Here is a 13,841-nt window from a genome sequence, read left to right on the forward strand (position 1 = left end):
AACCTATTTGTAAAATGACGCCACAATGTAAAAGCAAGTGACAGTCAGATGAAACAAACTGTATTCTACAGGCAAAGAGTTTCATTTTGTAATGTTGTAATTACTTTTTAAATATTGTTTATGTAAGTGGCCAGTTCCGGAGACTTATAGTGCGCCCTGTGTAATAATCTTATTTTTTTTCCATCCTCTAAGCTAACAATGGAACTATGTAAAGATGCAAAAGAAAAACTCATACAGCCAACTGCCATGTCTTCGTAATTGCATCGTAATGTATTATTATACTTTTCAATTTAAAAAAGAAATTAAATTTAATTGTAATTTAAAAAAGGCGGTAAAATAAAGTGCATTGGTTTTTTTTCTGCTTGTTATGACCTTTTTTCTATGTTTTGGTCGCTTAAATAAGTTCTAGTAAGAAGAGCGGTAACGAAAATGCCTGTAAATACTACGTCAAATATTACTTATAATTTTAATTAACTTTTTTACTTTTTCTATTATACATCTTTCTTCCGTGTAAGCTTTTTAATATTTCCTCACACTGTTAGAGAAAATCACTACATAAGCCTCGGCGGGAACGGGGTTTGCTTGACTCGTATTGAATACGACGCCTTGCTGGTGCTTGAGGTTGTAAATACTCGTCCAGCAATCCTATACTTCCCGGTCTCTGCTATTAATGTACTATTTTATACATGATTAAGGCCCGAATTGAAAATATAATAATTTACAGACATATTTGAAAAAGCTCTTACCCTCGGTCCAGTAATAGAAGCCAGCAACTCTACTCCTTCAAGGAATTTGTAGGCGACCTCTAGCAGCGCCTCTCGCGGCCACTCAAGGAACCAGTTTGTTGTTGTTGCATTTATCAACGCTGGATACTGGCGGATGCGATTTCTGATAATAGAAAATATATGGTTTAAGAAGAGAAAAAAACAAAAATATAAAAAATAAATTGCACGCAATTTATTTTTCTTATTTTTGTTTTATTCGCAAGCAAAAAGTTTACAAAAAGAAGCAGCGAATGAAAACCATTAAAAGATTTATGTATCGCTACCACACGTGCTTTCAGGCGTCTTACAAAAGAGTTACTATCTAATACTTAAGCGCAATTTACGCTACTTACACTTAAAACTATAATTAAATTTCACAATTTGATAAAAGCATTGATTTAAGAATTGTTTTATATTTTTCTGGTTTACATAGAAGTTTGTCAAGAACGTCACTTGGCAATTTATTAAGCAGTAATGGTAACATGTATCTCCAGACACGCTTTCTCCATAGTTGTTATCACAGACCACATAAGTCGTTATTGTATGGATGAAGAACATACCTTGGTATAATTATTGCGTGCAGTCGTAATCTACTACACAAAGGTACTAAATATGTTTGAGAATTACATCTCTCTGTATTTATGAAATTTTTGCTTCCAAAATAAATAAATAAATTACTGAATGAAATGTCTAATGCTAAAAAAAACTAAGAATAATTCAGTAAAGTCTAATCTAGACAGTCACCTGAAATCCTCTCCGATAGGGCTGAAGCACAGCACAATATGAAGGTGTCCCCTGACGCGTTCCACCAAGAATAGATAGACGTTCTCAGCCGTTTGCATTATGTTCTGTGCTTTCATTGCTTTCTCTAGCGCCGATTTGATCTGCCAACACGACAATTTCAATTATCTAAAGCTACGTAGGTTAATCGCAATTATCTCTCTGTGTGAAGTAAGTTAGCCAAATGTAAGTTAGCCAAAATGTGCTAGTGTGGTCTGGCAGAAATTACTCTCGAACGCCTATTTATTGGCTGTTACTTATGTGAAACTTACGTCCTCGAACTCATCGGGTTTATAGAGATTAGTGACCTCTCCACTACTGAGCAGGTTGTTGATTATTTCTGTGAATGCATCTTCGACAATCTGAGTGTCGACGAATATAAACGTCGTGAACTTTGCGTCGACGCCGCATGTGTTGTATAGCAACTGCAATGAGAAATATTGGGTGTATCAACGCTTAGGATGGTAATTTTATTCTGGCAACTACACCGATAAAAACAGAATATGTAATAATAGACATTTCAAGATCTTTCAACTTAGCGTTTCTACTCGTACTGAGAACTGATTACTTTGGTCAATGGACATTGGAGTAATTTTTTTATTTTGTAGATATTGAGAATGCGGACATTATTAACCCGAGCAAATTCGTACAGTACATGAATTAGAGCCCTAACCTTAAGAACTTTACAACGGCCACTCAACGGTGGAGCAACGGTAATGATAAGGAAACAAATGTCATAAGCAACGGAAACGGATACGGAAGCGGAAGTGTAAATGCTACGAAGATCTCAACGACATAGTTCCAAACAGGGTTTGTATTGCGTTTGGTCAAAACTGTTAAGACCCGCGCTTATAAACTTCCGATAAAAGTTCCTTTATAAAAGTTGCGGAAGCAGAAACGGAAACAGATGCGATAAAACGTGCAAAACTTCCGCAGTAGCTGAATCAGAAGCAGAGGTCAGAAGAGAGAAGCAGAACCTCTGCTAATTAAACCACTAAAAATTCGATATGAAGATTTCTTACTTACTTTATCAATATCAATATTCTCATACTCACTTTGAGATCTTCCCTGAACTCTTTAATGCCGTAAGTCTTAGTGACTACCACCTGGAAGGAGTTGCACTCGCAGATGTATGACGCTACGCGGGACAAGCTCTGCCGACCGGAACCACCTGATTGCAACCAGTTATGTTGTTTTTTAATATCGTGTTGCATAACGAGTGACGTCACACGCGCCATTGAACCAAATCTCAGTAAGTTCGTGGAATTGCATTTATTTGCCAAGTTTTATTGAAATCGGTTACCGGAAAGTGCGTAAAACCGGATTCATCCCCTAATTCACCACATAAAATCGGTGCTCACTGCTTACAAGTATATTGAGAGAAAACCGCCTTCAATTCGAGCATAGCAAAATCAACCACTAAAATAATTAATTCTTATAAAATTTAGGCGATATTTATAAAAATAGGTCTTCATGCGTGAATAGCCACCCTTAGAGGTTAATACAAAACGGAACAAAAGAATTATTAAAAATTTGCTGCAATGATTTTTCAATCAAAAATTAAGCCATATACCCGGATGTAATGGTGCCGCCATTGAATCCCTGGCTATTACACGAATATAAAAATTTTTACAGACGCTTTCTAACGCTTTCTGGCGCTTTTCAAAAGGGTCTACTCCTGAGGCACACTCTTTCCAACAAAAAAGAATCGGTCAAATCGGTTCACAAACGCCAATACGTAATAAATATAAAAATATCAATTCCTAGGTACCTACCGCATTTAACAAAGTTTATTTCAACATAGCAAGAGAATACTATGTTGAACACATTATTATTTTTTATTATGTTTAGAACCTGTAGTTATGTACAACCATGGGCCTATAACTCAAGAAGACCGCTAATCTCCATACTACTACAGATCGTAACCCCATAAAAGGAGAAAATATCGTTGCATTTTTTTTTAATATCAAGTGACGGGACGAACAAGTCGTGTGCCTGATGGTAAGCTACACGCCTGTCCATAACAGTTGCAGTGCAACTCAGAACATTCAATCGCAAAGATCTGAGGGGCACTGCCACTGCGCCGGTCACCTTGAGACATACGTTGACGTCCCATGTGCCTGTAATTTCACCAGCACCCTTACCCTTCAAAACCGGAACACAGTAATGCTCACATTACTGCTTGGCGGCAGACGTAGGTAAGGTGGCAGTACTTCCCCGGACGAACTCTTTCACACGGAGGTCAACTGCTACTACATATGTGAAGTTGGCGCTGATCTATAGCCCGGAAGTACAATGTAAATGGCCGTGAATATCAATTAATTCCTCATTAATATATAATATAAGAACCCAGTTTGTTCCTCGTAATATTATTCATGAGCTAAAATTATTTTCTGAACTTTAACAAATATGCCTGTCCAATAGATGGCATTATGTGTTACAAACTAATTTATAAATTAACGCTTCCTAATATTTCGGTAGATGGCGCTGATCCTAAACAAAATAGAAGAATAACCGGCACTATCCATAAAAATCTGTGTAATAAGCGCCATCTAGTTGATTTGTTTATTATCACTACAAATTAGAGTAGCTTTGATAAATTACCGCTCGTCAATGTAAAACAAATTAGTTACGAAAATAGCTATTTGGTACTCGACGAATAGGTTCTAAATTATGAGGATTATGAAGATTAGAAATCTCCTTGAGTTATTAGTCCATGGTACAACTAAAACTATAATGTGACAACCCTACGTTTTGAAGAAAGTATAGGCAATAAAGCGCCTAACAGGCGGAAATTGTTAAATATGTTGATGAAAGCCAATAAAAATATATAACCAACAGGTGCTAGGTATCCACTCACCAATGCCAACGCACAGCATATTCCCTCTGGGCTGCGAGACAACCCTCACAATTCGCACTATGTGCTCTATGGCGTCCTTGAAAAGCACTAAGTCCATCTTCACGACGCCCGGACAGCTGTTGTATTCTTCCATTTGGTTCGTTATGTACCTGTACACATTGCCTTACTATAAGGGTGCCGTCAAATTACACGCTTGTATACTAAAAATAATATTTGTAGAATGGTCCCTTAGACGGTTCATAAAAATCTACACAATATAACTTTGTAATGACGACGTGCACTAACTTACGTATTTCACGACCTACTATAAGACTCGCTTTTAAACGAATAGCATTTGTTAAGTAAATACATTAAATTAAATTAAAAAGAAACACCAAATCAAAGTTTATTGTATATTATTTATTGTATATATAGTGAAAATCATTTTTTTTAATTTGTAATTTTTTTATTACATTGCATTTGCTAGAGATAAGGTATATCGATAATTTTATAAATCATTGTATAGTGCAAGTATTCGTAAAGTATGAATTTTAATCATAGGCAATAAATTAACTGTCAGTGTTATTAGTTTTTTGAAACGTATAAATTAATGATATGATATATGTAGGAAATTAAACTATTTTTCCGGATTTAAATCGCGTATATTAGTTTTTTCAAACAAACCAACGTCTGGGGACCTTTACAGATCCCATGGTCACGGTTGACTAAGAAGTAGATATGATAAATGTTCTTTGAAATTTTCTAAAATTTCTGAAATTGCATTTCAATTATAGTTGTGTGTTTTATACCTTCAAAATAATACAAAACACTTCACACATCCAAACATCGTTCAGAATAAGTCGAAAAAAAAACTATAAAAGAGAACTTTTGCTTCAAAAATGAAATACACTAAAAATTTATCGATTGGATATAAATAGGGCTCACTATAAGTTTCCGGAACTGGCCACTTACATAAGCAATATTTAAAAAGTAATTACAACATTTGAAAACGGAACTCTTTGGCTGTAGAATACAGGTTTCATCTGACTGTCACTTGTTTTTACATTGTGGCGTCATTTTAGAAATTGGTTGTCTACATGACCATGGAATTTATTTCACTCGTGAAAATTATCGCAGTAAGGTTTTTCTACGACTTTATTGTAACTTAACAGCTCAGCGGAGCTTCGCTCGGCTTCAAACTGCTTTTGGCGATGAAGCACCATGCAAGACGACTATTTATAGCTAGTTTGCAGAATTCAAACGCGGTCGTGTGAATCTCAGTGATGAATTTCGTGATGGTCGCCAGTCCACTGCTGTGAACTGCTGTGAACAACAAAAACATTGATGCTGTGTGCCGTATGATCAAAACAGACAAGCATGTGACATACCACGAGATTCGGGCATCTTTAGGCATAGGCATGAGTCAAATACAATCAATACTACACAAACTTTTGGGTGTGAAAAAGCTGTGCTCTAGGTGGATCCTACACAATTTGATTGAGGCTCAAAAAACGGCTCGCATCACTTGGTGCAATGCCATGCTTACCAGATTCAACAAAGGGGCGTCAAATTTGTTGTGGGACATAGTAACAGGTGACGAAACATGGATTTATAGTTACTATCCCAAAACAAACAAGCAATCGAGTGTAAGGTCTTTCGAGATGAGCCGAAACGAACCAAAGTGGCGCGCGTGCAAAGTGCCTCTAAGCGGATGATTGCTTCTTTTTTTAATAAAACTGGACACGTGGCTACTGTTGCTTTGAAGAATCGTTGTACCCTGAATAGTGATTGGTACACGACCATTTGTTTGCCGGAAGTTATTAAAAAACTCCGTAAAAATCCATCCCGCGTACAGTCCCGACCTGGCACCTTATGACTTTTATTTATTTACAAAAATTAAGAATTAGTTACGCGGTTAACAATTGTCAACACCGGAAGAGGCTGTCGAAGAGTATGAAAAATATGTTTCAGAGATTGTAACGGAGGACTGGCATAAATGTTTTCAAAATGGGTTCATTCGTATGAAAAAGTGCATTAACGCTAATGGAGAATATTTTGAGAAACAATAAATTCATTTCTGTCCATTTATAGTATTTTTTTCTTATTCATTCCGGAAACTTATAGTGCGCCCCACGTATTTACCTCATCCCTATGACATACGTCAAATGAAGTATCGCAGGGATCATCCTAGTTTGCGTTTCGTAGAGAAACGCTGCAGTCGCACTAATTTTCAGATAATATCCAGAAGTTTTTGGCGCGTAGCCACTGCAGCGCTCCTACATGCAACTTATTGATGGCGCCTAAAAGAGGGTATATCTAATTATGTCATCAATCTAATACAAATCACTAGCATCAAGTCCAGGGCAACCTAAGGAACTTACACTCATCGAAGTAGTTGAAGCCCATATATTCCGTTAACTTAGCACGTACCATTAGCACGACTAAATAGAGAAGCTTCAAATTTTTATTGAATTGATATCCAATTATTTTTTGTGAAATTACTCCACTAGTTTGTTGTAATCATTAATACAAAGATCGAACACTCAGAAAAACAAAAATAAAATAAATCAATTAAAGTAAAATAAATAAAGTGACAAATGTTACATAGATTTCTCATAGATGGCGCTACGACTAAAAAGTCGTTGAAAAACCAAATACAAAGACATGACGCAAGCACATAGAAAAATTCGTTGGGTCCGTTGGATCGTTCCGTGGCTTAGTTGGTATAGCGTCTGGCACGGTATGCAAGAAGACGTCGGTTCGAATCCGACCGGATCGAAGAAATTCTGAGTGTTCCATCTTTGTATTAAAGAGAAGCTACCAAAATTCGTAAATTTTTAACTGAAATTAAATCTCCCTTTGTTTTCTTACAGACAGCTTACTCTCTAATCGTGTACATACTATTACGTGTCGAAATGGGGACATTGAAAGAACCTCCCAATGGCGCACACCGGTAATAGCAAAGCATGATAAAGGACATAGAAAAAGTAAAAGTGTGGACTACAATAACAATAAAGTAGTACTAACTTGCGAAGCGCTGCGGGATCGTTCAAATCGTCGTAAACCTCGAACGGGTTGAGAAAGTGGCCGAAGATCGGTGACTGCTTTGTGGGACACAGCGCGTGGAACGTCAGCTCGAAGTGCTTGCCCAGCATGTCGCCCATGTGGGTCATGAACCAATCGCGATCTCTGCCAAAAAAAATTAAGAATTTTGGCGTCACGAATGCAGCACATATTTTAAACTTGCATGAACAGCCAGTCTCAAATTCCATATTTCCCAAACGATATCATTTATGTATAACTCCAAGGTCATAGTCAATGTCAGGCACACTTTATGTGAAGGTTTTTTTATGAGACCAAATTACGGGACGAGCAAATCGTGCGCCTGGTGGTAAGCGACACGCCTGATCATAACAGTTGCAGTACCACTCAGTGCTTTAAATCACGAAGATCTGAGGAGCACTGCCACTGCGCCCGTCACCCTAAGACATAAGTTGACAAGTCCCATGTGCCTGTAATTTCCCCAGCACCCTTAGCCTTTGTAACCGGAACGCAGTACTGTGAGCATTATTGCAAGGCGGCAGAAATAGCTAAGGATGTAGTTTATAATTATGTAAATGCCCGAGGATATCAATTTCTGTTTAATTTGAAATACAGGCTGATAAAAAAATTACTGTTCATTTTTTTCCTGTGTATAAGATTCAGTTATAGAACACATTAGTGAAATAAAACGATAAAAAATTTCCCATTTTTTTCATTTTAATATTTCCCAATAATTTCTAACGCATAGATACCTCAAAATAGTAAATAAAACTGAGCAATCGGCGCCGTGTCATCTAGACGCCTAGGCGCCAGCACGTTCTCGCCGCGCGACGACAGACCTGCGCTATAGTGCGCGCGGAACTAGCTGGCCGCGCCTTAGGTAGGGAAAGGGGTGAGGGGGCGGGTTGCTTGCTGCTCGCAACGCACATGAGATTAGACAGTGACGACCAATCTCGAGATATCGTGAACAATAATTGTTCAGTTATTGAAAAGAAAAAATTAAAGCCAATTGAACTTTTACAAGTTTATATTATACCTATCTAATTAATTGCAATGTACAGTCGGCAGCACATCAGGCCGCCACAAACTGTCAGATTTCCTCAATTGATTTTCAACTTAAAGTCCAGGGAATAGAGTATAAAATTGATTGGATAAATTTGACATTTATGTATTGATGGACTTGCTGTTGTCCGTGCATTGCAATTAAAAGTAAAATAAACCAAAAACAAATTAAATGAAATTCTTCCGACATATTTGAATCATTTATGAAATTATTATTAATTAATTAGTGTAACTAACACGACTTTGTATTTATAGATATGAAATTACTCTGACATATTATCCTCTGAATCACTTGATTCTGAATTGTCTGAACTTGAGTCAGAATCATCTTGTAAGTTTATAATGAATTCGTCCATCACAGTATCATATCTCATATCATGATTCCAGTATTCTTGTTCGTTTTTTTGTACGTGGTCGTCGCATTTTTGCCATTGTTCGGCAGAAAATTCAGAAAATAGTCTTGTTAGTATTGTAATTTTCTCGTCCAATGTAGCATTAATGTGATCTCTGGCCAGGCAATTTTTTATATTTGCCCACACAAGCTCGATTGGGTTGAGATCTGGATGATATGGAGGTAGTCTTAGAACAGTATGACCTGCACCTTTCAGAAGTTCATCAATCGTGTATATTTTTTCTGATTGGGTCGTATTAATCAAGCCCAAGAGTTCAGCTTTGACCATCGTGGGAGAATTGCAGAATTGGTTGCAAAATCATAACGTGCCCTTACGTTATGATTTTGCAACCAATTCTGCATATTAATTTTCATACAGGACATAGTCGGTTTCTTCTCAACTTGCACACAGTGGTAAGCTGCATTGTCCATAACTATGACTGAGTTAGGTGGAAGTTTAGGTATTAACTTTCGATCAACCCAGTTGTAAAAATTTGTAGAGTTCATGTCTCCATGATAGTCTCCTGTTTTTGAATCTGATTTAAAAATTAGCAGAGCATCGTCAACTAACCCGTTCCGACTACCAGCGTGAACTATTATTAAACGCCTTCGTTTGCCTATATCTGCATAAACACCAGGCTCCGACGAAGATTGCCAACATTTTTGGACATTATGACTTTGGTTAACGTAAGTTTCGTCCAAAAAGAATATATTTCGTTTGTCTTCTCTGAATTTTCTTATGGCCCTCAAATATTTCACTCGCCATTCAACAATGTTTGGTCTCTCTAATAAAAGGGATCTCTTCGATTTACATTTTTTAAATGAATATCCCAGTTTGTGCAAAAGTTCTCTTAAATAAGTTAATCCGCAATCTAAAATATTATCCTCTTTTAACACAGCATTTAGTTTTCGTAGACTTGGATTTGTTTTCTGTACCGTATAAAACTGATTTATTTTTCTTCTTATCACTCCTAAATCAAAATCATCAACTTGTATTTTCTTTTTTATCTCTTTTGGCCTTCGTGGAGAACTAAATTTTGCTTCCCCTGTACTTTGCAAGGATGTTTTACTTTGAGCAATCACTCTCCTTACACTTCGTTCTGATATCCCGGTTGCTTCTGCCACTAATTTATGAATATTCGCATCAGTTTTATATTCTAAACTATTGACATCGGCTTTCCGTTTTTTAAAAAACGTATGCACTTTAAATATTATTTCCTTAGATTGTCTTTTTATCGGCGGACTCATCTTGACATTGCAATCTCTTGTGCGTTTTGTCTAAACTAGCCAGAACTGTCAACGTGTGTTGCCGCCGCGAAGTCCGGCGCCGAACTGAGTATTCTGAGTAATGACATCAAGTGCCCCCGCCTCCCCGTCCCACCGCTCACATACCTAAGGCGCGGCCAGCTAGTTCCGCGCGCACTATAACGCATCGCGCGTTAGTTTTAACACTTTGTTGTCTGTCAAATACATAAACTCGCGCGCTGACTCCGCCCACTACCCCACACAGTTCTTGTTGCTATAGCAACGGCGTCTGTTAATCCTCCGGTGTTCAATATTATTCACAAACTTTCAGACATAACTTATTTATTTATTATGTATTTGAAAAAAAAAAACCGAATATGTATTTTTTATTTCCATTGTACAGTGTGCTCCTTTAAAATGGTCAGTGGTTTTTTTATCAACCTGTATAAGAAGTCAGTTATTTTTCTCTCTTAACATTATTTAAACATTGATCATGAGCTAAAATTATTTTCTGAAGTGTGACAAATGTGTGTCAATAGATGACATTGTGTGTTACAACCATTGACTTACAATTATATGGATGTCGGGTCCGCGCTAAAAAATGTCCGAACTTATAGGGCGTTAAAATCGTATACAGAGCGTCATTCACGCTTTAGTCTTCGTTTGTTCGACTGACAGGGAAGCAAGCAAAATTAGACAGTACTGCGATGACATTATAATTTAAATTCAACGTTTTAGCTTTTTCATATTCCTTTACATGTCACTACGTTTAAATAGGTTGACTTGGGACATTTTTTTCGTGGTTTTTGTATTAGACCCGTCGTCCATTTGTTTGTAAGTCAATGGTTACAACTAATTTATAAATTAACGCTTCCTAATATGGGTAGATGGTGCTAAACCTAAACAAAAGAATAGCCAATACTATTCATGAAAATCTATGCAGTAAGCGCCATCTAGAAATTAGAGTAGCTTTGATAAATTGCAACTTGTCAATGTAAAACAAGTTAGTTACAAAAATAGCTATAAGGTACTCATCGCAACATCTGGTGTACCACAAGGTACCAAATAACTGACTACGGTCTCTCTTCAGTTATTGATCCATGGCTTCATCAAAGCTTGGCAATTGCCTTTGGACTCTGAAACGGGCCCTTTCATTTTCGAAATTAGTTTTTTAATTAGAAAATTCCGTAAGATGGCAATAGGATTCACCAGTAAGATTTTTCATGATTTATAATGCTTTTCGTACTCAGCGTTCTACAATTTTCGAGGAAGCATCTCTTGAGCAGTGAACTTACTTTTCGTCAGTGAGGCGATCGGAAAACACCCTGAAGCACTCGCACACCCACAGTCGTAGGAAGCGCGGCTTCGTGTTCTGGTAATCTTTATTGCTTCGCAATAGGCCCTGCAGTACACGTTCCAATACTTTTTACAAAGTTACGAGACTAATTCTAAATACAGACAAACTCGAAGTCACTTTCAGTGCTTCTTTTTTACTATTTGAGCATGTAACCCTAAACTGCACAATATAGTTCACCTAAGTGTTTGGAGCCTTGCGATTGGTCAGATTAACTCGTCTGTACGTGATGTTAAAGGCATATGATTGGTCAGGACTTTTTGTACAGAATTTTAAAGCACATGTAACTTAGGAGTCGTTTTCTTGAAGGCAAGTGATTAAATTAATTTTTCATCACAATTGCTAGTAAAATAATTTTCCTTTTTTTTAACTTCCTCTCAAGTATGATCACAAACATTGTATAATATATTTATTAATATTTTTTATTCAGTGAAAAATGTCAACATCGTTACAATGCTAAGCTAAAGAAACTTAAGTACAATAATAGGCTGCGGAATGGACTCGTCAGATGAAGCCACTACCGTTGAACTAGGAAATCCTGTATCTCAACATGTAATGCCTTTCCCTTGGTAAAAACAATGTAAAATGATCTACATTGAGATGAGTTTTTACATTCTTCATTTTAGGAAAATTTAGAAAAATGTGTGCCGTACAACGCACTCGCGGGCGTGTTTTGTACGGCACACAGAGCAATTACAAACGTTCGGGCAATTCAATTTTAATATCCCTCTGTTCGTAATAGCGTACTTACCGCCCTTGTAACATTGTACTATTACTCAATCGTCAAATGTTAGGATATACCTGGAATATCTTAGAGATGTCTCTCAAGTTGAATAGGTAGTGCATCTTGCTCGGCGTGGGTAGCAGCCTCGCTACCACGTTGTTGAAGATATCAATAGTGGCCACTAACACTATTTTGCCTGAAAATCAAATATAATGTTGGATCTTAATACATATTTTCGCGTTATCTGTCTTACTTTTAAGGGAAACGTAAGAAACATACTTTTGTAATTTTAATGGCATGTACATAAATAAATAAAATCAGCTTTATTTGACATGTGCGTGCAAAATAAATTAGGAACAATTATAGATCGAACTTTGTGTTAATAATTATAACAAACTATAGTCCATTTGTTTAGGTACTTAACTAAATGTAAACATTATTGATACATCTTTTTATTGAAACACATGCTTTACAAATCAATAGGTATAAAAATAGGCATGCAATTTCATATGAAGCTAATTATTCGTATTTTGTATTTGAACGTAAGGGAAAATCATTTTATAAATGTATATTTCATTAAATAGACATCTCAAGATTGTTTACATTTATTTAAGTACCTAAACAGATGGACTATAGTGGAGTAATTACACAAAAATAATTGAATATCAATTAAATACAAATTTAATTATAGTTAACGGCGACATCTCTAGCCAGGGCTGGTAGTTGTAAAATTACCTAACTGGGTGACGAAATACTTTCATAGATTTCTCATAGATGGTGCAACGGCTAAAAAGTCGTTGAAAATCAGATACAAAGATCCGACAAACCGCAGGTTCGTTCCGTGGCTTAGTTGGCATAGCATCTGCTTGCACGGTTTGCTGGTAGACGTCGGTGCGAATCAGGCAGGACCGAAAGAATTGTTTCTAAGTTTTCATCTTTGTATTAATATAACAAATTAGTGGAACAATATCACATAAATAATTGAATATTAATTCAATACAAATTTAATAACTATAGACATATACAAAAATCCATCATAAATATACAAAAAAAAAACAATAATAAAAAAACAAAAAGCACGTCAAAAAGGTCCATGACTCAGTATTTGAAGACTATGCTGATTACGTGGCCCTGGCTGATATTCTGCCATGGCCCGTCATAAAATAGAACACCACAATCAAAATATATATTTTGGTCCAAAAAATTAAAATTGATTATGGTAATTTGTAGAGATTACAGAATTATTGTTAATAATTTGTAATGCTCTCCAGAATTGCGGCGCCCTTGCAAGGTGTCACATGTGTGACTACCGTTTTATATTTTATAACATCTTATGTGAAACGATGTGGCAAGCAATAAAGATATGAATATGAATTACGCACTTAATAAATTAAATTTGACACAAACAGCAATTAGACACGTTAAATAATCAAACGGAGTAATAATAACAATAATAATAATAATAATCTCCCATTTAAAAATTCAAAATTAATTTTTTAGGCCTTGGGAGAGGCGAGAGTTTAAAATAAATACGAAAATAATAATCTTAAGATATAAGAAACTTCAAAATCTCGAACATCGCAGAAAAGTAGCCTGTTTGTCGGTTTTCTATCGAATACATTTCGGGGAGTGCGCGCAGG

At 36.3% G+C, this 13,841-nt stretch overlaps 1 protein-coding gene across 1 annotated transcript in view; it reads right to left on the reverse strand.

Moving 5' to 3' along the window:
- The window catches only part of LOC113226328 (dynein heavy chain 2, axonemal), a 129,451-nt gene that overhangs the window by 52,393 nt on the left and 63,217 nt on the right, over positions 1-13,841 (reverse strand). Inside the window, 8 exon segments of the mRNA XM_026458914.1 lie at positions 747-888; positions 1,509-1,648; positions 1,817-1,969; positions 2,600-2,715; positions 4,405-4,553; positions 7,411-7,572; positions 11,419-11,525; positions 12,279-12,397. Of these exon segments, the coding sequence (XP_026314699.1) occupies positions 747-888; positions 1,509-1,648; positions 1,817-1,969; positions 2,600-2,715; positions 4,405-4,553; positions 7,411-7,572; positions 11,419-11,525; positions 12,279-12,397 (1,088 nt within the window).

This window comes from Hyposmocoma kahamanoa, unplaced genomic scaffold, assembly GCF_003589595.1.
Source record: "Hyposmocoma kahamanoa isolate Upper Pololo Valley unplaced genomic scaffold, ASM358959v1 190, whole genome shotgun sequence".
NCBI classification, from domain to species: domain Eukaryota; kingdom Metazoa; phylum Arthropoda; class Insecta; order Lepidoptera; family Cosmopterigidae; genus Hyposmocoma; species Hyposmocoma kahamanoa.